The 24,782-nt window shown below is 42.2% G+C and overlaps 1 protein-coding gene across 1 annotated transcript in view; it reads left to right on the forward strand.

The window, feature by feature from the left end:
- TGFBR3 (transforming growth factor beta receptor 3) overlaps positions 1-21,341 on the forward strand; it is a 200,119-nt gene extending 178,778 nt beyond the window's left edge. The window contains exons 15-17 of the mRNA XM_029945804.1: positions 3,306-3,347; positions 6,048-6,155; positions 17,889-21,341. Coding sequence (XP_029801664.1) covers positions 3,306-3,347; positions 6,048-6,155; positions 17,889-18,007 — 269 coding nt within the window. The 3' untranslated portion in view covers positions 18,008-21,341. The remainder of the gene's footprint in view (positions 1-3,305; positions 3,348-6,047; positions 6,156-17,888) is intronic.
- Positions 21,342-24,782: the final 3,441 nt, after the last annotated feature.

The raw sequence follows: 24,782 nt of genomic DNA on the forward strand, positions 1-24,782 counted from the left end.
AGATCAGACTTCTTTAGTCATACACGGAGGTTATTGGGGATTTTTGGAACAGAAAGGAGAATAGAATCCTGTAACCTCAGTGCTGCAGCTTGTGCTTGTTATTGTTTATGGAGGAACTTCACCCCAGGGGAAATAAGCACCAAATGTTTCTGTTTAGCTGTGAGAAGGCCTCTATTTGGGGTGGGGGAAGAGGATTAGATCATAGCCTAAGTCCATTAAGACTTTTAAAACAATGCCATCCATCACATAGGCCTTGCTCTAAAACCCAAATTCTCACATGAGGTCTCCTTCAGGGAGAGTCATTATTTAAAACCACTTAGGGATTCTGAGTGACAAAGTTCAGCCATGGGCGGTTGATTGGATGGAACTCTTCCCAGACGTGTGTATATTTCTCACATGATGAACACTATAGAGACCTTTAAATGCCTTTGGACTTAGTTCAGCAAATCAAACCACTGCATCTTGGAAGTAGAATTTTGTGGTTAGATACCCCTACTTCATAGGGTTCTTGGGAGTTTAAAATGAGAAAATCCAAGAGAAGGCTATTTGCCAATTGTAAAACACTATACACATGTACAAATGTAAGGCATCACCTTCATTATTTTATCACTGCCAATAGGCTGATGGGATCAAACTCCTGGGAGACAGTCTCATGTGCATTTTGTAGTCAGTGTGTGTTCTGCCTACTGAAATAGATTTTCTTAAAAACACACAGTCATTTTAATTTTAGTAATTCTATTTCAGTATAACCTGCACATGTCCTCACCCCTGTACCACCATGTTGCACAACTCCAGGGGGCACCATTCAGTTGTGGCTTTGATTCCTCTGGGAGCATGCCTTCCCCTAGAGCTGGACCCGGATACCTCGTTTTGCGAGGATGTAGGGAGCCCAGCTGAGATGGTTAATCCTGAGAATTTATAATCCTGTGTGGCATCTTTATTTTTATAGACAGTGACCTTGGATGCTGCTTGTTTGGTCAGCTTTTCACAAGTTCTTTTCACTCCCCTGTGGATTCCAACACAAGGTTTGTGTTCCCTCTTTATGGAGAGGAAATGGAGGTGAAGAGAGGTGCTAAACACTGACCACTCGAATTTCTAAAGAGCCGGGAAGTGTCTGTGCCAGGACTCAGCACTGTTTCTCTGAAGGGCCAGACAGTGTTTTGGGCTTGTTCCTCATACAGTCCCGGCTGCTCTTACAGCCTGCAAGCACGAGCAGTCGTAAATAATACAGGAATGATGAGCATGGTTGTATTCAAATAAAGAAAACTTTATTTATGGGATAGGTTTGAATGTCACATAAATTTCATATGTCACAAAATATTCTTTTGAGTTTTTTTTTCAGTCACCTAAAACTATGAAATTTAGGGCACCTGGGTGGCTCAGTTGGTTGAATGTCCAACTCCTGATTTCAGTTCAAGTCATTATCCCGGGGTCATGGGATAGAGCTCTGCGTCGGGCTCCATGCTGAGTGTGGAGCCTACCTAAGTAAGATACTCTCTCTCATTTTCTCTGTCTCTCTCACTGCCTCCCCTCTGCCTCTCTCCCCTGCTTGTTCATGCTTTCTCTCTCTCTCTCTAAAAAAAAATCTATAAAATACAAATAAATAAAGGTACACCTGGGTGGTTCAGTTGATTAAGCTTTCAACTTTTAATTTTGGCTCAGGTCATGATCTTGCAGTTTGTGAGGCTCTGCACTGACAGCATGGAGACTGCTTGGATTTCTCTCTCTGCCCCTGTCCTGCTCACTCATGCTTTCTCCCTCCCTCCCTCCCTCCCTCTCTCTCTCTCTCTCTCTCTCTCTCTCTCGCGCGCGCGTGCGCGCTTGCAAAATAAATGAGTAGGTAAATAAAATTTATTCTTAGTTCATGATCTGTGCTTTTCTGTTAGTCACAAATATCTTCTTAATCAGTGTTTTCCTTTAAGGACAGAATGACACTCCCTAGTCATTAGCCTACTAAGCGTCCTAAGCAGAATCTAGAATTTGGGATCAACCCCTGCCCTGATGCTTTCCAGCTGTGACCTTGGGCAAGTCACATGATATCAGAGTCTCAGGATGCTCATTTGTAAGATAGTGATAAGAATTCTTTTTCTGCCTCCCTCACAGGGCTGGTGTGAACCTCACATGAGATTTGAACACGAAAGCATTATAGGAATGTCAGAGCATTTTCTATATAGCCTTATTCCAAGCTTCTTCTATTGTCTCCATTTTTGAAAAGTGTATCAACACTCTAACCGTCCTTCACTGAATATTTTCTGGCCAGCCGGTTCTATGCTAGGCTGAGCCCTGAAGATGTACAGATGAGGAAGAACTTGACCCTGCCCTCAGGGCAGAAGACAATGTCGAAGAGTACGATGTGATGTAGTATATGTACAACAAGTGTAGGGTGAGCCCGGCCTGCTGGGATGGAGGTCGGGCAGTGGGGGAGGCAGAGGCCTCCCAGTGAAAATGCCAACTAAGCAGGTCTAGGGCAGGTGGGTGTTTCAGGGAATGGCCTGCAAAGCGTGATGACATAGAGCAGCATGGAGAGTTTAGGGAGCTTAAATAAATATGGGTGAATGACCCCTGGGAAAGGAGGCTACAGACAGGTCAGTTGAGGAGGAAGGTAGAACTTAGTGTGCTGTGCTGGAGTTTGGATTTTCTCTCCTGTGAGTGCAGGAAGTCATGGAGCAGCTTAATCAGGACAATAACATAATCAGCTCTGGGCTCAGAAAAATTCAGTCTTGAGTAAAATCTAGAGGAGGAGATATTTGGGACAGGGGCAGCAGGGCAGTGGGGACACAAGAAGACCAGTTAGGAAAGATCTGTAATAACGCAGACGTGGGATGAAAGGGAGCTGAACTAGAGGGTAATGCCACTAAAGAAAGAAGAATAAAGACAGTTTTACAGAATTTGTGTACATTAAAGGATTTTTTTGAAAGCGGAAGAACATCATGAATACACTGGAGAAATACGGTATTTGAAGGTATCGAATCCTCTTGTTAATAAATACAAAGGTGTGTACACACACACATACATTGTCAGACTCAGATTCCTTAAGTTGGCCTTCAGGTTTTCTGCAATTTGGAGAACCTATACAATTGATGGTTAACAAAGTGCAGTCCTTAAAGTTTCTGAGTAGCCCGTGTTACAGTTTTGGTATCTAAAGAGGATAACTGAGCAAAGGTTTCACGAAGTATTTATTAACAAATAGGAAAGTGTCAGTTTCTGCTTAGATTTTGATGACCTTTTGCTTAAAACTTGGTTTCTCTGTGGAATGCATCATGATTTATGTATTTTTTCTTTCTTTTCTTTTCTTTTTTCCCCAGAAACCAGTCTAAGCATTAAGGAACCGAATCCTGTTCCTCCACGTAAGTCTTTATGCATCTATTTTGGGTTTTGTTTGGTTTTTTTATTTTCTTTTTTAGTGTTTATTTATTTTTGAGAGAGAGCATGAATGGGAGAGTTGCAGAGCGGAAGGGAGACACAGGATCTGAAGCAGGCTCTAGGCTCTGAGCTAGCTGTCAGCGCAGAGCCTGATGCGGGGCTTGAACTCATAAACTGTGAGATCATGACCTGAGCTGAAGTCAGATGCTTAACCCACTGAGCCACCCAAGCTCCCATTTATGCATCTATTTTGAAATGAAGCCTCTTGGGATTTTTATAAGAATGAGTTAGTTAAGGAGCATTTGGCAAGTTTTCAGTTTTGATAAGGAGACTTCTGCTCCCATTCCCCTTCTTCCCCATTTTTTCATAATCTTGTATTTTCTTTTTCCTTTTCTCTGTCCTTCCTTCATCCTTCTGGGTTTTTTTTTTCCTTTTTGCCTCTTTTAAAATATTAATTAGTTATTTGTTGGCATGTGTGGCCTTATTTAGCTTTAGAGAGAAGAATTCAGTATTTGCACACTTATATCAGCTGTGATCTAAAAGCATTCACTTACAGGGATGGGAATGGTTTGCTTCCCTGTCATCAACAGTATTACCTGCTCAGAGAAGTAGTGCTAAGGGAACTAGCTGCTGTATCTTCTAGACAATCTCTAGTCCAAGGTGGGGTGGGTTGTAGGGGACGTGGGGAGTCTTGCATGAAAAAAAGAAAGAGACCAATTGCTACAACATGATGCCTTGGAGATCATCTGGGCTTATTCTGTCACTCACTATGGACGAAAACTCTGACCAAAAGATATTTAGGTGACTTGCCTGTGGTTATAATTGGCAGTCAGGCAGGACTAGAGCCTGGGCTTCCTGGCTAGACCCGCAGAAACTCTTCTAGGTGATGTTGCGTTATGAGGAGAATCTGTGCTTTTTTTCTTCCCTACGACTGTCTGGGTCAGTGTCTATGGCTGACCCCATACATTACACTTGAAGGTCTAGAGAGTTCCTTTATGTAAAGCACTAAACTGTTCTAATTAAGGATCTTACTTGAACAATATTATGGAACATTATCATGAACCCACAGAGAGCCACATATGGATGCATTTCTCTCATAGTTACCCAGTCTGATTTTCATAAATGACATCTCCATTTTTAGAATTTCGAAGGAGTTTTACCAAAACTTTCATTCATGCCTCATTTTTGCCTCTGTAAGCATAAAAAGGCAAATCATCTTTTAATACCCTCAGTCTAGACTAAATTTTGTTGATGGTTTGGTTCGTCTTGACCTCCAGAGTTCTTCCCAATTCTTACTCCTTCCTCAGGATCCCCAGACCTTTTACAAACTCCTTTTCTTCACTCCCTGCCTTCAGGTGAAGTCGTACAATCCCCATTTTTCATAAGTTAACATACCAAAGGGCACGTGCCTAGAAGAGTAGCCACCAGGTTGGGAATTCCAAATTTCCAGAATCGTTGCCAGCGTGACCTACTTTTCCTGCGCCCTTACAGGTTAATTCTGGGGAGTCACAGTTGTCTACAGTTAGATCTTTTACACTGAAGTGAGATGAAAGGCAAAGTGATTTAATTCATATGGACATCAGCTGGAGTCACTTCTGACTCGAGAGGAACACAGAAGTGGTATTGAAATACTGGGGAGACCCTATACCTTAAATTCATGTTAAAAAACTGACACTTTGGAAATTTTATTCCACTGAAAACCTTTCTCTCTTAGAAAGTGATTTTAACTTTGTATAAGTGATTCAAGAAGGTGGTTCTCAAGAAATGTTCTATTTCTGTGGCCTGGAATTAATTTCAAGTATAAATATCTTTGCCAAGTAGAGGAACAATTGGTTCTATTTATATGTTTTGCTGACCATAAAACTGACATCTCTACACACCAAGATGTGTTTCCGTTCCCCTCATAGAAAGATCACGGTTGGAAAATTGTAAAAGAGTAGGTTGTTTCAAATGATACAGTACATAATTGTTGAGATGGAGGGTTTGATCTGAGACCACTGAAATGTTAGAATCTCTAGGAAGAGTTGATCCTTACCTCATGTTTCCTCCTTGGCACTCCCTTTCTTCTGGTCATCTCTCATACTTCTATTTTTTTTTTTATTTTTTTTTAATGTTTTATTTTTGATACAGAGAGAGACAGAGCATGGGGGGGGGGGCAGAGAGAGAAGGAGACACAGAACTGGAAGCAGGCTCCAGGCTCTGAGCTAGCTGTCAGCACAGAGCCCAATGCGGGGCTCGAACCCACGAACGTGAGATCTGACCTGAGCCGAAGTCGGAGGTTTAACCAACTGAGCCACCCAGGCGCCCCATCTCTCATACTTGTAAATGTTCATGTGAACATGTTTGTAGAGTATTTGAAGTGTGTTTTCTTGTCTCGTTGCTCAAAGTGTTTGATGAATAAGAAGTTGTGGGTCACATTTCAATCACGGAAGTTCATTTTCCAAAGCATCTTCACACAGAGGCTGCAAACTGAGGGAAATATCTTGGAAATCTGATCATTTCATTTTTCTTTGGGGGGAAAACACACAGATTTCAAATACACTGAATTTTCTTGGAATCCTCATTTCATCCTTGTTTTATTAGTCAGGGCTCAGACTTTCCAACAGTGCTTGTGGCACAGATACAAAATTGTTAGGTACGATGCAGACTCACTGAAAGCATGCCTTGGTTTCCCTTCTTTGTAGAGATATTCCATGGCCTGGACACCCTCACCGTGATGGGCATCGCATTTGCAGCATTTGTAATCGGAGCACTCCTGACGGGGGCCTTGTGGTACATCTATTCTCACACAGGTGAGTGTAACTGTTAGAGAGTAGTTGCTGCGTATCTGCCACACAGCCGAGCTTTCGGGTTTCATTGCATGGATGAATGGAGGGAATGACACACGAGACAGAAAGTTCATCCCCACCATTTGCACATGTACATATTTGGCATAAATGGGGTTTTGCAAAAATACAATTTACTTGAAGCACCATCAGAAAAGGAATGTTCAAGGGCGCCTGGGTGGCTCAGTCAGTTGGGCGTTCGACTTTAGCTCAGGTCATAATCTCACAGCTCATGAGTTCGAGCCACACACAGGGCTCTGTGCTAGCAGTTTAGAGCCTGGAGCCTGCTTCAGATTCTGTGTTTCTGTCTCTCTCTCTGCCCCTTCACTGCTAGCCTCATGCACTCTTGCTCTCTCTCTCTCTCTCTCAAAAGTAAATATTTAAAAAAGAAAGAAATGTTCAGACTATGTTAATTGCAGTTGAGATGTTGGTCAAGTTTAGCTACTAATAAAGCTATTTTGTGGTTACGGTTGAATTAAGGAAAATTAATGTAGACAAACTAGACATACAAACCCTTCCCTCAAAGCTAAACACTTCGGTGCAGACATATGAATGGGCAGGAAGTGAAAAAGGAAGATCTTACTGTCCTGTCTGCCAAGATGTTGCACACTGCCCACCAGAGTCCCTAGTCCCGGTGGCTTACACCAGAATTTCTTGACCGTTTTAAAACCCATGCCATGTCCTCTTTGATAAGCATAAAATTCTCATGTCTTTCTTTTATAAAATTGTTTAAATTTTTAAAATATATTTTCATGATTTGCAAACAAATAAAAAATGGTGAAACAAGGCACTTTGTTTTCAAGCTGTTCTCCTCATCCCCCCAAATCCTGATATGCCCCCCTTTCTGCCCCTTCCACTCAATCCCAAGGTTGAAACATTCTGGCTGGAACAGAGAACCTGTTCTGACCCCAGTGTGGAATGCAGGCCTGGCAGGGGGAGGCGAGTAAGGTGGGGAAGGAACCAATGGACCACCTTCTGCTGCTTCCTTCTTTGTTTCCTTGCAGATAGATGTAGGAAAGAAAGACATGCATTTTGGCGTATGTCTATTGAACTACTTAGGTTTATGTGTCCTTGGATACTTGCACTTCATACTGTGAATCTAGGCAAATTGTGCTTGATTGATCAGACCCAGGGCAGTGGCAGATTCAGCCTTTCTAGTTAGAATTTCATTCATTTTCCATTGATCTTTGGCCTTACTGTGAGCCGTTCAACCAGACAAGCTGAAAAGATGGCTGCCTTAAAGGGAAGCAAAGCACAGAAGGGCATTTTGAGACGCCATCTCTTAATCCCTAACTGGAATTTTTACTTCAAATGCTCCATCCCTGGCTGAGATATTTTAGATTGTGGCTGAAGGAGACTGGGTCCCTTTGTGCCTAGCACGGGAAGTCACACAATCCAAAGCACAAGCTGAGGAGGTGTGATAGTGGGGCTTTGAGTCCTCAAATTATTGTTCCTAATCTGTGATGTTTGAGTGAGATATATTTCATGTGAGAGAGAAAAATGAGACTCTTAATCCTAAATGTAATGATTCTGAGGCTATGCAGACCTCTGGGAGTCAATTTATAGGCATATTCTTCCACATGAACAGTGTTCATACAGGCACCAAAAGGGACAGTTTTTAGCAGAGGAGCATTTTAGAGTAAGTAATTTGTCAGAGGCGCACTGATACGTCCAGATCTCGCCCTAGCCGTTCCTTGGAATCTTTCCCAATCTCCTGCCTGGCTGGGAGGTTCTAGGGCCGTTGGCAGCTTATGCTATATGTTGGGAATGTATGTGGAACTACGCCAAAAAGACTCTGTAGCCCTGAGGATTTTATACGGGCTGGTTATCCACCGATGCTTAAGGTGTGCCTGCTGAGCCAGGACTGACCTTGGCCATAGAGCTATACCTCAAACCCTGGAAGTTCATCTCAGGCCGAGTAGGGCCCGGCAGACGGGGCCAGGCAGTAACGGGCTACCACATGGCACTCACTATTGGCACACACCCCACCAAGCTCACTCCAGTAATCCCAGACTCTTGTGCACAGCCACGGTCGCAAACCTGATAAAAAGCAAAGCTTGGTTTTATGGCATTTATTGCTCTGCTCATGAAATTCCAAGGTTTGTCGCTCCTGCTCCCTCCTCCCACACACCAGATACTGAAGGGTAGGGTATTTTACATTTTGTTAATATAGAAATAGGTTTGGAAGTAGATTAAAGAAAAACAGAACCAAAACCCCTTCCTGTTATGGTTTCCAGAACAATATAAATTACACTGATTTGGAAGTTAAAAGGTTTATAGACACTGTCATTTGGGCTCTAACCCTGCTAGCATCACATATGATGCAGCTTCAGAATGACTTTTTATTAGAAGCTGTAGCCTCTGGTTCATTTTAAAGACTTTTCATAAGGAAAACCAACGTCACATAAGTGTGAAAAAGGCCCAGTCCAGAACTCCTTCAGTTTCCTACCTGGATCAGCTCGCAGCAAGGTTAGATGAAAAGAGATTCTAATGCTACGAGGTGTGTATACAGACACACACTCGATGCATTCAACGTCCACAATAACCTACACTGTCAAACTCAGACCTTGTATGGGATATTTGGGGCTTCAAGCAGCATCTGCTTCTACGTCAAAAACAATCCCTAATTTAGACACATTCTCTTTGGTTATGCTTTTTCATTCCATCTGAGCACAGAGCACAAAACGAAGTCACATGTTTGATTGTGAATATATTCTTACACACCTGGAATGTGCATTAGTCTAAAAAAGCTGGGTCCGTCCTCTGTCATATCACAGTTTTGGGTGCCGTAAGCGAATCTCCTGGAGGCTATATAAACTCTGGAAAACTCCATTCCTAAAACTTCCATTATCTACGAATATGCCACCGAGAGGAGCAACCATCGGAATAGACATGGTGCTGGAAAGGAACCATAGCATCTTCATGTTCCTGCGAACCTGGCTAGTGCAGGAGTCCCAGATCTGTATCCTCGGAAGTCCCAACCATCATATGCAGAATTGTATCTGTCATTTTTTTGATGTGAGGGGCAAAAGTATTTACTTTTATTTTTTAGTAAAACTTTTTAGCCCTATTGCAGTATCCTGTGCACATAGTTTAAAGACTGAAATAGTTCGAGAAGACTTGTTAGAAGAACGTGAGCCCCCTACTGCCCCGCTCCCTTTTCTTGCTCCTCAGAGCACCATTCCTGACCCTTAGATGATTGTTTTGGATATTAATCCATATATCAAAATAATAGATGTAGAGTATTGCTACTTCTTGACTTAAAAAGCTTTAGGCTTTTTCTGTCAACCTACAATGAAAAATGATAATTCAGTTCTTTGTCATCACTGTGTCCCAATTATACATTCACACCCCTGATGGTCCCCCTAGCCCTACCATCCTCTTAACAGAATTATAGTGAAATTTTGGGTAGATCAGTATTTACTGTTTACATTATAACTACCTAAATGCTAATCACAATTTAGCTGTGTAGTATATTATTGTTTCTCTTGCATGACTTTTAATTTTCCCTACAATTAATGATTATCTCTCCCCTCCTCTTCCCACGTTAGCTTAATTTTTAGCCCCTTTTTTATTTTAAAATTTATTTATTTATTTATTTATTATTTGAGAGAGAGAGAGAGAGAGAGAGCAAGAGTGAGCGAGAGTGCTCACATGAGTGGGGGAGGGGCAGAGAAAGAGAGAATCCCAGGCAGGCTAGACATCAGCACAGAGCCTGATGCAGGGCTTCAACCCATGATCCTGGGATCATGACCTGAGCCCAAACCAAGAGTCAGATGTTCAGTTGACTGAGCCACCCAGGCACCCAGCTTAGTTTTCTGTACTAATTCATCTGTTGACTTTCTGCCAATTGTCTCAGTCTCTTCTGAATGCATTCAGACAATATTCCACTGATTCATTTTCTTCACTAAATCTTTCCTGGAGCCTTTCGACCTGTTCCTGTCTGAACTGGTTGCCCTCTATGTTTGGACACTTCTGTCTTCTTATATTCTTTCGCTATTGTTCTGGGAATTCCTTGCACCTTGGAATTTTGAATGGCTTGTGTCATGCATTCCATGTCTTCCTCCTCCTTTGTCAAAAGGGTACATAAGAAGTAAATGTTTGTCACACCTTGCATATCTGAAATACCCTCCGTTTATATGAACACTTGGTGGGTAGTTTGGTGAGGTATAGAATTTTAGGTCATAAATAATTTTTCTTTAGAATTTTAGAAGCACTCCTCATTGAACTTTGGCTCTGAAGATTACTTTTGGGAAACTCAAAGCCATTCAAATTCCTGGCCTGTTTGTTTTGTTTTGTTCTTCTGGAAGAAATTTTACAATAACGGTCCTTGATTTAGGTGGATTTCACACTTTATGCTGGGTGTTAATTGAGCTCTTTCAGTATAGAAATTCATGTTCTCCAGCACTGAGATTTTTGGAAGCATTTGTTTTTTCTCATTTTTTTCTCTGTTCTTTCATTCTAGAAATCATTGTAAAGATGAACCTCTTGAATGTTCCCCTAATTTTCCTTTCTTTTCTGTTTTCTACTTTTTTCCTTTATTTTCAAAGATATTTCGTCATCTTTATCTTTTAGTTTCCTACTGAATTTTCAAATACTGCATTCAAATATTTTAATTTGAAGACATTTTTCCTATGAATTAAAAATATATATCCTATTCTTATGGGTGTAATATCTTATCCCTCTGAGAATATTAATATAGGATTATTAAAGAATGAGTAAGCTCTGAGCATGTGGATGGGTTCTACTGATTGTGAAGTGCCCTTAGGGTGATCTGGCTGCCTTTTATTGAATAACTTCTAGTAATTCATCTTTGGATCTTTCCTCTTGAGCTCATCAGGTTTTCTATAAGAGAAGTTTTCCTGTTTTATTCCTGTGGAATGTAGGTCTGGCTGTCCACATTCTGAGCACCACCACATTCAACGAACAGGACATTCATTTAATCTTCTTTCAGTTGGGTTCTCTGCTCTCCGCGGTCTTCGTATTGGTCATTCCTGGAACTCTCAGATTCATCTTCCAGAGAGTGAGCTTTCTGTCTTCCTTCTGGAAGAGGAAGGGCAGGATCCTCCCCCGCCGCCCCCCAGGGTAGAGAAGGGAATTTAGAAAAATCTCACTGCTGTTTATACAGCAGTCGGTCAACCCTAGGGCTTGCAGCCTTAAGTTTAACCCATCTTTGGGAGTACGTGATGCCACCATTTCCTGAGTTTGTGAGGGTTCTATGCTATAACTTAGTTGTTGCTTATCTGTTCTTACTGTTGGCTTAGGTTCTGGCTCTCTTAAATCTGCTAGTTCACTTACTACTCACCCATTTCTTCACCAGCTTCCAGTATTTGATTGCTGCTTTCACCACTCCTGCCCTTTTCTTTTTCCTTGTAGGCTGATGCCCTTTAAAAATCTGTAAAGTGTCAGGGCACCTGGGTGGCTCAGTCAATTAAGTGACCAACTCTAGATCTCAGTTCAGGTCATGATCTCATGGTTGTGTACGTTCGAGCCCCACATCAGTTTCTGTGCTGACTGTGCATGGAACCGGTTTGGGATTCTCTCTCCCTCTCTCTGTGCCCCTCTCCCACTCTCTCCTCTCTCTCTCTCTCTCTCTCTCTTGCTGTTTCTCTCTCTCTGTCTCTATCGCTCTGTCTCTCTCTCTCTCTCTCTCAAAATAAATAAATGAACTTTAAAAATAAAATCTCTAAAGTGTCATTTGGTGAGATTTTTCTCTAGGCCTCTGTGTAGGTTGCGATTACGTACCAGTCAACGTCTCAGTCTCTTGGTAGCCTAATTGGAATTATTTCGCTAGCTCACCCCTGTAAGAAGAGTGAACTAGACTACGTTTAGTTTAGAGACTTCTCAGTTACTGTTTATTGTGTTCAAAATTGAGCCTCCCCATTCTCCAAGCTAAAAGACCTTCCTTTTGCAGACAGAACTGTATAGGAGGGTGGGTTAGAGGTTGTCATCATTTATCTTTACTTTATTTAACTTGCCTTTGGGGCCACTGAACAGAATGTATTCACAGTCTGATGATAGTAAGAGGAAGAAGAGGAAGACGGAAGAGGGCAGGAGTGCTGGGGAGAGGCCTCCCCCCACCTGTGTCTGTACAGCCCCGGGACGTGAAGCTCTAGTGTGTTCAATGGTTAGTCTTGTTACCTGAGCCCAGTGTGTGAACCAGGTTTCCCTTTAGTAAACATAGACATGATCCCTTCTGCCCAGGGTCATTGACAGTGAGAGCACTTAAGCAAGAATGCACATGAGAAGTCTTCTAAAATCCCAAGTCCTACAAAACTGTAAGATACTGACGGTTTCTCAGATGTAGAGGCAGCACAAAAATCTAAGAGTGGAAGGAATGCTGCATTCCGCGAAGCAGTATAAAATGCTGAGGTCTTAACAGTAGTTGTGCCCGTCCCAGTTCCTCAGGCTTCTGTGCAGCAGTCCTCAGTTGGACATACCATGTGTTCTTAACGTGAAAGTCAAGCACATCCTTAGGTTTTCCTGAGTCAGGTAAGAGCTTTTAATTGGGAGCGTCTCTGGGGGCTTCAAATGTTTCCAGAAATCTGAAGTTTCTTTAGGCTCCCAAGTTTAGTCCAGGTGGAGAGAGAAGCAGCAAGAAGATGGACGTGACTAAGGGAGGGGTCAAGAGGCTGAGTCCCAGGGGTCAGGAGGACGCAGCTGGAGCAGACGGGAGCCCTGGTGCGATTGTAAAGAAGGGCAGGGGCCACTCTCAGCGCCATGTGCTCAGGTTAAGTTAAAGTGAGAGAGCCACAGAAAACCAAAATGCAGGTGCAGATAGGATGGCCGTACTGCAGGAATACAGAAAGAAATAGGTAGGCAGGACACTTTGAAAGATTTCAATTCCTGCCTTGGAACATCTCCCCCCCCTCATAAATTATAACGACATCAAATGTACCCCTCCTGATGAGTTTCCCCTGCAGAAGGAAAATCTTTAGCTCGAAGAGTGAGGAGGGACCATTTTTGGAAATGATAAGTAATGAATGAACATTTGTATAAACTAAAGATAGTCGAGTTCACCATCCTTTTGGGAGCAAGCTTGTAAAATAATTACAATTAGGATATCAGGAGGTTGAAACATCAACTGGTCCATAATTGCAACCAACACATAGGCCTTGCAGACAGCATCTTTCTCTTTCCAGCATCAAGTCATATTAAATCTAAGCCACCCCCAGGCATATGGTTTTAAATCCAATGCTTAAGTATCTTCCAAGAAAGAATTCCATAAATTCCCCTTATAACTAACCAATCCCCATAATCAGCAAGTTCTTTTCTATGTGACCTAAATCCTTAGTGCTACCATTTAAACTCATTTCCTCATGTTCTGCCCTCAAGAGAGATAAAGAACAGCTGTCTGCTCTTCTTTATAATAATCCTCTTTGGGTGATATTTGCAAACATTCTCCTCTGGGCCAAATAATTGAGATTCCTCTCACCTTTCTTTAAAATTCGTTTGTTGGTGTTGTTTCCCCATCGAGCCTCTCCATGCTATTCACATCTTGCTGAGATGAAGTTTCTCCCCCAGGATGCCATGCTGAAAGACACAGAGATAAGAATCCATTTGTAAAGTAGACTGCCAGAGAGGTGGCAGGAACTCAGATCAGGACAACTCCATGCCAAGCTAAAGAACTAAAACAGATTATCCCTTAAGAAATACATTTTTCTGTTTCTGAAAGCATCTCTGGCAGTATCTTGGCTTAGCCACAGGCAAATATGTGAACTGGGTGGAATTAGTTCGAACACACCCTCCTCCAAAGGCCTCCTCCTCTACCTTCCTTCCTCCCCACATCTCTCTTCCTCAGCAGGGTTTGAAATTTTAGGAGCAAAGCATGAAGACTGAACACATTTCTCTTCATGGCCAACTATGATGTTCACGAGCAAGGATCTTTCCTTCAACTCCTGACATTTGCTAAGTGGGTCTGTTCTGCTCAGCTCTGAGGTCCTCCCTGCCCATCTTCTCTGGAAGCAGGGTGGTTGTATTTGTCACCCAAGGGATGTGTTAGAGTCAGTTCTCCAAGGAATCAGAGGTCACTGCAATAGATAGCAAAAAACCAAAGGGCCCATCTCAGGAAAAACCCGGGGAACTCCATTGGCTTTTTAAGCAGAAGCATCTGCACATGAAACTTTGTTTCTCAGGGTGACTGTTTTTTTTTTTAATTTTGTTTTTAACATTTATTTATTTATTTTTTAATGTTTATTTTTGAGAGACAGAGCATGAGTAGGGGAAGGGCAGAGAGAGAAGGAGACACAGAATCTGAAGCAGCTCCAGGCTCTGAGCTGTCAGCACAGAGCCCGATGCGGGGCTCGAACTCATGAACCGTGAGATCATGACCTGAGCTGAAGCCAGACACCTAACTGACTGAGCCACCCAGGCGCTCCTAACATTTATTTATTTTTGAGAGACAGAGCGTGTGAGCAGGGGAGGGCAGAGAAAGGGAGACACAGAATCTGAAGCAGGTTTCAGGCTCCAAACTGTCAGCCCAGAGCCCGACATAGGGCTCAAACTCATGAACCACAAGATCATGACCTGAACCGAAGTCAGCCACTTACCCGACTGAACCACCCAGGTGCCCCTCAGGGTGACTGTTTCTGTCGCAATGCTTCCATCTGACAACAGAAAATCCTTGTCATAATTTGTCAGAGGGTAAAAACTTTTAACAACTTGGCTATATTAAGAAATCTCATGGGGTGCCTGGGTGCTTCAGTCAGTAAAGCGTCCAACTTCGGCTTAGGTCATGATCTTGCAGTTTGTGAGTTTGAGCCCTGTGTCGGGCTCCGTGCTGACAACTCGGAACCTGGAACATGGTTCATATTCTGCTTCTCCCTCTCCCTGCCCCTTCTCCACTCATGCTTTGTCTCTCTCTGTCTCTCATAAATAAATAAACATTAAAAATGTATTTAAAAAAGAAATCTCATATATGTGAAAATAGCCATCATGGTAGAAGAAGGTATTTTTCATATTTCTAAAAATGGTATTTTCAGTATTTCTGAGCAGATTCTCAAAGATTCACCTTAACTTGGCACATTATTATTGGCTCAAAGTCAATAGATTGGCTTTTTTTTCCTAATATTTTTTTCCTGAAATAAAGCCAACACACAGTATCACATTAATTCACGTGTCCAGCATAGTGATTCCACAACTTTGTACATTTTGCAATGTTCACCAAAAGTGTAGCTACTTCAAAGTCAGTAGATTATAAGATTAAGTTGACTTGTCCCCATAGTGAAATGCATCCTGCAATCCTGAGTAGAGGGGGCTTCTTTGTTTTGCTTTGCTTGGGTTTTCATTTTAGACAGTGTTTTGCGATAGCACAAGAGTTTCCACAACCGGAAGTTGAAAGACCTTTTTAATGGGCGCTGATTAAAATAAATTGGCATGGCAACAAATTACACTTGGCAAATAGACACCAGAAAGCAAGTATTCATACTTCCTGGGCAGGGAGTAGTACTGGCACTTTTCCTGACTCTGAATAATCAAGCCCATGTCCATTTCTGGGTGAGACATACTTGCTCACTGTCAATAAATGAGGCCAGGCCACCTTGCTTTAGCTGCTATCAGACTGAACAAATGAGTACAAGTGAGCCAAAAAGGGAAGGTGGAGTGTTGATTCCTCCTGCTTTTCTGATGTAGCCTCTATTTAAATGGGGAAAAAGTGCGGTAAGAATGTGCTTCGTGCGCGGCCCCATCCGTCCTCCTAATTGCTAACATAATGATGCAGCTGGGTGTGGATCAACATGTGGGTTTAAAGAGCTGAGTTTTTAAAAGTATATCACACGTTGTTTGGGTCTCTGGAGGCTTTTAGGGGTTTATTTTGTTCTGGGGTTTTCATTTTGTTTTATTTTTTGACATCCAAATAGCTAAGAGATTTGATTTCCTTCTAGAAATAAGCTCCCACTCTAGGGAAAGTGCATTTCTGGCAGAAAGTCCCTGTCATGGAGGCAGACCTCGCCATATTTAATTACATACATACATGAAGGGTAGAGGGTAATGCTAGGGAGGGTCCAAAATATAGATTGCCTAAAAAAAAAGAAGAGTGAAAAAATAATTTCTCTGCCTCTGAGGAATATTCACCCCTTATCCCCTCTCTAACCCACAGTCCCAGAAGAAAAGATAATCAGAGGAAATTCAGCACAGGCCAAATAATGCAGCAAGCATATAAATGCCCTGAGGTTGATGCAAAAATGTGTGCTGTAGTTGTGTGGTTTGTAAAATGGGTGACAGGGAAAGCTGTAACCAGACGCGAAGGCATGAGCCAGTTCTACATTTTGCAGAGCTGCCTTTTTGCAGAGTCCTTTGAGGGGCCCCAGAAAGGGAATGGAAGTAACGGGCCGAGATCCCATCCTTGAAGGGTCGGGCCTTCTGTGCGTTTTGTTTTAATGAAGCGGCTGGAGCGCTGCTTATCTCTCTGGCTGAGAGCTGTGTATTTCAGCAGGACAGGAAAGAGCAGGCTCATTCATAAACAGACCTGGCCCTCTGGGGCTTCCCACATTAGAAGGGGGCGACTGCTGACCAGAAGTTGTTTGTTTGTGCTCTGACTTTTCAGAGAAAATGCAGTGTTTTTCATTGGAGAGCATTGATCCCTTTTCCCTACAGAGAGCCATTTTTTGAGGGCTGCCCTGAGACCAGTTTTGCTGAAGAAAAGACTTCGCTCTAGGGCCTTTTGCAGGGCTAAATGCAAACCATGTGTGTGTGTGACCCAGGGTTTCCTCCTCCAGAGCACTGCACATTTTGGCACAAGGAATGAGCTTAGCTAAAATTCAGTGGGATGTCTAATGAAAAGTGGGATGCGTAATGTGTTAGGAGATATCCTCGCTGCACCCCCAGCGAACTGCAGGATAGAGGAACTTGCTCTCTGGCAACCACAGTTCCTCGGTGCGGACAGTGAAACTCCTTCCCCGAAAGGTTTTCCTGAGGGCAGCTTATCCTGCCTCCATGTCTCAGCTGAGTCGTGTTCATGGGACACACAGCGCTTACTCTGCTGTAGCTCAGGCACCACCCTTTTGAACATGTATATTCAGAAAAAGGCCTCCTAACTACCAGCCTCTCTCACTACAGTTTAAAGGTCTCATTCACCCTTTTGGGGCACCTGGGTGGCTCAATCAGTTAAGCTGCCGACTTCTGCTCAGGTCATGATCTCAAAGTTTGTAGGTTCAAGCCCCATGTTGGGCTCTGTGCTGACAGCTCAGAGCCTGTAGCCTGCTTTGGATTCTGTGTCTCCCTTGCTCTCTGCCCTTCCCCTGCTCGTGCTCCCTGTCTCTCAAAAATAAATACACATTTTTTCTTAAAGTTTTAATTAAAAAAGTAAAGGTCTCATCCTCCAAACCCGACAGTATCTTTATGAGAAGAGATCGGCCGTGTGTCTTGAACACTGGGGCTGGTCAGTTGGATCCCATGGTACGGATGGTGGCGGTTTCCTCAAAGGTCCTCGGCACTGAAATCCTGGGGATTTATTGTCATCTGGCAGGGTCTTAGCCACTAAGACTACCAGTCAGCTTGTAAACAATTCTCTTTCCACCAAGCAAAACAAAACAGAATACCAACAAACAGAACTACTGTGTGTGGAAGGTCAGGTTTACCTGCTTCCGCACACATTGGAGAGAAACATCGGGCAAGACGGCCCAGGGGGCGATAACTGGCCTTGTCAGGGATGCACACATGTAACACGCGTGTCTCTCGCTCCCTTTTCTTCCCTCCGCGCAGGGCAGACGGCGGGCAGACAGCAGGTGCCCACCTCGGCGCCCGCCTCGGAGAACAGCAGCGCGGCGCACAGCATCGGCAGCACGCAGAGCACGCCCTGCTCCAGCAGCAGCGCCGCCTAGCTCCGCGCCTGCACCCCAGGGACCGGCCGCACCGCGTGTCCGCGCCCCACGGCCTCGCCGCGGCGCCCTTGCAAAGAGAGAGCGGATGCCGGTATACGGGCCGGGCCGCCTGTTGTATTCCTCCCTCGCCCGGGGCCGATGCGCATGTGGCCCCTGGGCCTCTGTAACACACTAGAACTCCTGTGAGAAAGCCAAGGTGGTGGCCTTCTCCACCAGCCCCGCACGAGCTTGGGGGTTTTCAATGTGAAACACATGCCAGTTTTCAAAATGCTGCTTTGTCCAGGTAAGACTGTCCATCATTTGGGGCCCTGAGATTCACCCCGACTCAAGGAGTTGGTAAGAGGATAATAACCAGACAGTAGGACCAGTGAGGAGCTATGGCCAAAGAGTCTTGCATAACCGAACCAAGGTGTTTAACAAAAGAAATACTTCAATATTTTCTCAGTGTGTTCCTCCATGTCTAATTTGCACCTTCTGGACGCACACTTCTCACTTTGCTGTCACACCCTCTGGGGGCTGATGTCCGCTTGATGGGTGCCGCCCTCAGGGACCGCGGCCTGACACACATCACAGCAACATTCCTTTCTCGTGACCTGGGCCAAAACCAGTGCTGGTCACCTTATCCGCTCCCCCCACCCTGCGCCCCGGTCCCACACTCTCACACTGACTGCAAATGCGTCTTAATGCAAATTTTGTATTTCTTCATAAGTATATAGAAATTGAAAATGGCCAAAATCTGGGGCTGCTGATTTGTGCCCATTTATGACACTGTGTTCTGAAAAAATTATAAATTGGGGAAAATTTAGTTTTAAAGTTGAAAAGGAATTTGCACAGTAATATATATGCAAGGACAGGTAGACTGTCATCTGGCACATTTGTTTTCTTCATTGAAAAAGAAAATTTATTTCCCTTCTTAAAATACCCTGTGCCTTCAGAGTTGCAACTGAAGTGTATTTGGGAGAATTAGTGTTTCCACTCAAAACAGGTCAACCTTTTTAATAGACCCTTTTGTGAAAAAGGAAGCTCTTGTTCATGCGAATGCTCGGCAGATCCTGTCGTTTTCCAGTTGGTTATCTGAACAGTGTCACCAATTCTGCCAGGAAAGTGCTGAGATCTGGGAAAGGGCGCTCATGTGGACTGCTTTAGTTCTCTTGCCTTAAATATATTCCAGATGGATTTTGTTAAAATGGAATAGTATGATGCCACTTTGCAGCTAAAATAAGCTCAACTGATTGTGTTGAAAAAGAAGGCCAAGGAAAGTTGCCATGCCAATTCATTTACTACTGAGGATAGCTTCATTACAGAGAAATACTCATCTTCCAGAATTCTCCCCCAAAAGACCCCTAATCCTACAGAAAGAACAGGCTAGCTTCTACCCTGAAACATTCATAAATGAATCTTACAGCCCTTAAAATAAGGAAGTTGTGCCTAGTTCTGTGAATGGAACCCTAAGTAGAAAATGTTGATAATACCCAAGACCTGAGGGCAGTGTCCATCACCCACAGGCAGGTAGAAATACTGACAGTCATTGATATGATACTGATCTGTCATATTAGTCACTGATATGATAGACATATCACCCCATCATAGAATAATACTCTGATTTGATAAGTATAGATATTCAATCTATATAATATTAACCAGAACAGATTACTCGAGGGCTAAGATTTCCAGGCTATCTACATTGGTTTATTGAAAATTTTGCAGATTTCCACATACAAATGAAGATGTGAGATTAGAGAATTTATTTCCTTCAGTTAACTTTTTAACATAAGAGTACCAGAGTGGAGGACCTAGATTATGCTACCTGTGTTTGAAAATAATGCGCTTTGCCTAACCTTCAGCAGAATGTATTGTTTTAGCATATTCTATGTATAAAAAAGTTTAAAGATGTCTTCAAAGAAGACTAGAGTCTTTAAGTCACATATAGCTATATTTTACTACAAAAATGTGTGTATAAAGATATATTTAAGTGTTTTAGATAAATTTAAATTACTCCATATGAAATGTTTAATTTCAGTTACTGTGAATTCTTTTGATCAGTTCTTTGCTGTTTGAAAACCCCTTTCCATCCTGTTAAAAATAAAATCAGCCAATAAGAGGTATTAAAAGATCCAATTCTTTAAATGGACAGGGATAAAACCTTTTGTGATGATTATATTAACTGTATATTTTTGAAAGAGATGCTACATTGCCAATGATTTTATAAATAATTTAAAATTAATTTACAAATTTATGGATGCAAACGAAAAGATTTTAAAAAGAAGGAAAAAAATCCTCCTTTAATTCTTTGGGTCTTACTGTCAGACGTATTATTCAGATCAAGAAATCCATGTTGATAATAAACTTGATCCCATGTTCCTTGGAGAGGGAATGTCATTAATTATCTCAGAAATGTTTCTAAAAAAATGTTTCTTTAAAAAAAAGTGTTCTCTCCCCAGCTTCGTATTACAGCATTTCTAATCATTTCATACTTCACAGTTTAATACAAAGTACAAGCTCTAGTTTATAACAAGTTCTACAAGTCTCTTTAAAACTGTTGTTATATTCCAATTAAATGCTTCTGTCTACAAAGTCTTTTGTTACTTCTGCCAGCTACACTCTAATGCACAGAGACCATTTTGTTTTGTTTGTTGGATCAAGCCAAAGCTCTTGTTGAAATGCTCCAAGCTCCCCAGGCAGAGTGTCTGTCGGTGGGATTCTGTATAGCTTCTCACCATGTGGTGTTCACCAGCAGTTCTCTGTTATTTCTAAAGTCAGAGGTGTCTTCTCTGAGCTGCTTCTATAGCATTGTCTACACAAACAAACAAAAATGGTCTTTTCCTTGTCTGTGATAAGATTGTAAACCCATTTTCTGTGTGTGTTCTGTAGTGGGCGTGATTGTGAGTGTGTGGGGGGTGCGTACATGTATGCTGGTCATTTCGTACAGTAACTACCTCATGGTGTGAGTGATGGTTGTAGCGCCGGTTGTGGTGACAGAGCACATTTGGTTGGCCGAATTGTGTGTGTGTGACCTTTTTCCTGTTTGTGTTATCCAGGGGTTGTTCATGAAACTGACAGATGTTTTTCTAACAAGGACTATTCTCAGTTTCCAAATACAATGCTTCTCTCTTCTGGTTTTTCCTGAGTGAGCCTGATTTTGTTGCTGTTTTTCATCTATCAGGGTAAAAAGAGTACCCTTAAAATCCCTGTGGCCAGTTTGAACACCCCTGTTGTATTCTTTTCTCTGTTCAATGTGTTGGCAATTTTATGAACATGCTTAGATGTATAGTTTTGATAACCACAATTTTAAGTCCTTTATCTGTGCATAATAAAAAAGATATATATCAACTTATTAATGCGTGTTTGATCATCATTCAGTTCTACCCTCAAGATAATATAACTTTTTCCTTGTGACTTTCTCCTAAGTTTATCAGCTGCCTCAGCTATATTGGTGAGGAGTCGGGAGGGAAAACGCTAAGAGAAAACCCTAGCTCAGCAGAGCAGAGGGAAAGAGTGGACAGACTGGAGGAAGTGGACGTCTCTGTTCTTGGGAAAATGTGGTGGGAGACCCAGAAGTGGATGTCGGCCCCTGAATCCATTTTTGGCCTTTCTGTCCATCTCCTAGAGCCAAGGAGTGGGAAATAATATGTATTTGGATCTACAAATTCCCCAGCGCTGCTTCCCAGCATTCTCCGTGGATGTGTTACTACCACCACCAGCTTTTATCTGCCCAAGCCAGAAATCCGGAAATCTAACTTGACTCCTCTCTGGCTTTCTACCAATTAGTAAGTCCCAAGTTTATTCAACCTCTAGAGTATGTCTTTGTCCAAACCACCTTCTTATTTATACTCCTATTGCTGTTACCCAGAATCCAAGGTCCATGATCTCTTAAACTAAATTACTACAACAGCCTAACTCGTATGCAGATTTCCAGATTTGCTACTCCCTAATCCTTTCTCCATTGTGTAACCAAAAGAAACGAAAAAAGGCTCAAATCATGTCACTTTCCAACTAAAGCCTTTAACTAGTTCCCTGACTTGCTTTCAAAATAAAGTTCAACCTCCTAAGTATGGCTTAAGGAGATTAAACTGCCTACCCTCCCAACAGCTTCCTTCACCTTTCAGAAGCTCAATTTCTATGTGGCATACCCCCCACTAGACATTTATGTTTGAAGACAATGGCTTGGTTTTTTACTATTGAGGATTAAATTATGATATTGAATATATGATTACAAACTGCTCTCACACGTCCCTACCCTTTTGAGAATTAGTGAAATTAGGTGGTTAGAAACAGACCCAAATGGTATTAAGGCCAGTATCTCCCTCTCCCTAACACCTCACACGGGTGGGTGTCCACACAGCAGGAGCACTGTGAGGGGCTTAAGTAGCATTTCATGCCCGAGAGATTGAAGTCCTCATTGCAGAAGAAAGTCCAGCCACTTTTCAGGACCAAGATTGTGTCCTGCAGCCAGCGCTTCTCAGAGGATGGAGAAATTGGCAGATCAAATAAGTTTTCTGCTGTTAAACTGGGGCGTGGAAACCTAGGCAATCCACAGATGAGCCTCTGAGATTCTATTAACTACCTGCAATTGTATGTAAAATTTTGCATTGATGTGTCTGGGCTTTTTGTTGTTCTGGGGTTTGTTTTTTGTGTTTTGTTTCTTGGGGGGGGGGGGGCTGGTCCATAGGCTCTTTATAGTTGCATCCTCTAAAATTTTATCTTGCTCACACAATTAACATACATGTATAAAATTAATGCAAATAATACAGAATGTAGCAATAAAAAAGCCCCAATAATCCTCACACTTAAAGGTAGTAATACTCATTTATCAGGTGTATTCCCAGGCATTTCCTTAAGTTCATATCAACATGTACATGTCACTATAATATATAAGATCGTATCATAGCATTTGTGACTTGCTTTTTTCACATGGCATATCTTCCTATCAGGTTTTGTGTGTGCTGATCATCACTTTTTTTTTTTTACTAGACTTTCCTTAAATAGCCAAAGTAAAACATGGTCATTGTAGGTGGTAAAACAAAGTTATTTGTTCATATTCTTTCCCAGCACCTCTCTGGAGGAAGTGATGGTAACACCTTTTTTTTCTTTTTTTTTCCCCAAAGTGTATTTATTTATTTATGTACTTATTTGAGAGAGAATGACAGAGTTAGCAAGCACGAGCAGGGGAGGGGCAGAAAGAGAGGAAGAGCGAGAATCCCAAGCAGGTTCCACACTGTCAGAGCAGAGCCTGACATGGGGCTTAAACATATAAACCGTGAGATCATGACCTGAGCAGAAATTCCGAGCAGATGCTTAACCAGCTGAGCCACCCAGGTGCTCCAAGAGCCTGTTTTCTAACTTAAACATATGACATGTGTTCACAGAGGCATTTTTGTTTTGTTTACTAAACACATACTCCGAAACTTTCCTTTCTCACTGGATATGGTCCATCCTCTAGGTTAATAGAGAACAAATTCTTGCTTTTTAATGGCTATATACTATTTCATACAATTAGCCAATTCACTAGTCATTGACATTTAAAAGTGTTATTTTTAGGGTTCTGCTAAGATACCCTGTTGCTGTTAATATCTTGTATGCATGTCCTTAAATTCTAGTGCTGTAGAGCACGCAAAGTAACATCTGTCACATCAGTAGATTTTAACATAATACTTTTAAAGGCTAATAAATCACAGAGATCTGGATATGGAAGATTTGACCAATGCAATTAAGTTTGATATAATGGCGATATACATAGAATCCTGCAACCCCAAATTTGAAAATTTTGTATGTACAGAATATTTACAAAACTTGACGACTATTAGACCATAATGGAGTTCTTAGCAAATATCACAGAACCTAATTATACTGGTCACGTTTTTTAACCACAACCCAAATAGTTTAGAAACCAATAAGAAAAGGATAATTTAAAAATATTCAATACAGGGAAACCTGTATGGCTCAGTCAGTTAAGTATCTGACTCTTAATTTCTGCTCAGGTCATGTTCTTACAGTTGGTGAGTTTGAGTCCCACTGTGAGTGCAGAGCCTGCTTGGGATTCTCTCTCTCCCTCTCCCTCTCTCTCTCTGCTCCTCCCTCACTTGCACACACTCTCTCAAAAATAAATAAACTTAAAAAACATAATACACTTGGAAATTTTTTAACTCCTAAATAATTCATGACTCAGAGTAGTCATTAGGAAATATGTGGATTTGAAAAAGAATGAAAAGGGGCGCCTGGGTGGCTCAGTCGGTTAAGCCTCCGACTTTGGCTCAGGTCAGATCTCACGTTCGTGGGTTCGAGCCCCGCATCAGGCTCTGTGCTGACAGCTAGCTCAGAGCCTGGAGCCTGCTTCTGGTTCTGTGTCTCCTTCTCTCTCTGCCCCTCCCCCTCTCATGCTCTGTCTCTTTCTGTATCAAAAATAAATAAAACATTAAAAACATTTAAAAAAAAGAATGAAAGTACTAAATTCAAACATCCAGCTAAAGCAGTAATTTAGGAGAAATTTATACCTATAAAATGCTTATATTGGGGAAAAAATGTTAAAAATGGAAGCACTTCTGGGAAGCCTGGGTGGCACAGTCGGTTAAGCACCCAACTTTGGCCCAGGTCATGATCTCATGGTTTGTGGGGTTTGAACCCCGCATGGGCTCTAGGCAGATAGCTCAGAGCCTGGATCCTTTTTCAGATTCTGCGTCTCCTTCTCTCTCTGCCCCTCCCCCACTCATGTTTTGTTTCTCTCTGTATCAATAATAAATAAACATAAACAATTTTTTTTAAATGGAAGCATATCCAA

This window comes from Suricata suricatta, chromosome 8, assembly GCF_006229205.1.
Source record: "Suricata suricatta isolate VVHF042 chromosome 8, meerkat_22Aug2017_6uvM2_HiC, whole genome shotgun sequence".
NCBI classification, from domain to species: domain Eukaryota; kingdom Metazoa; phylum Chordata; class Mammalia; order Carnivora; family Herpestidae; genus Suricata; species Suricata suricatta.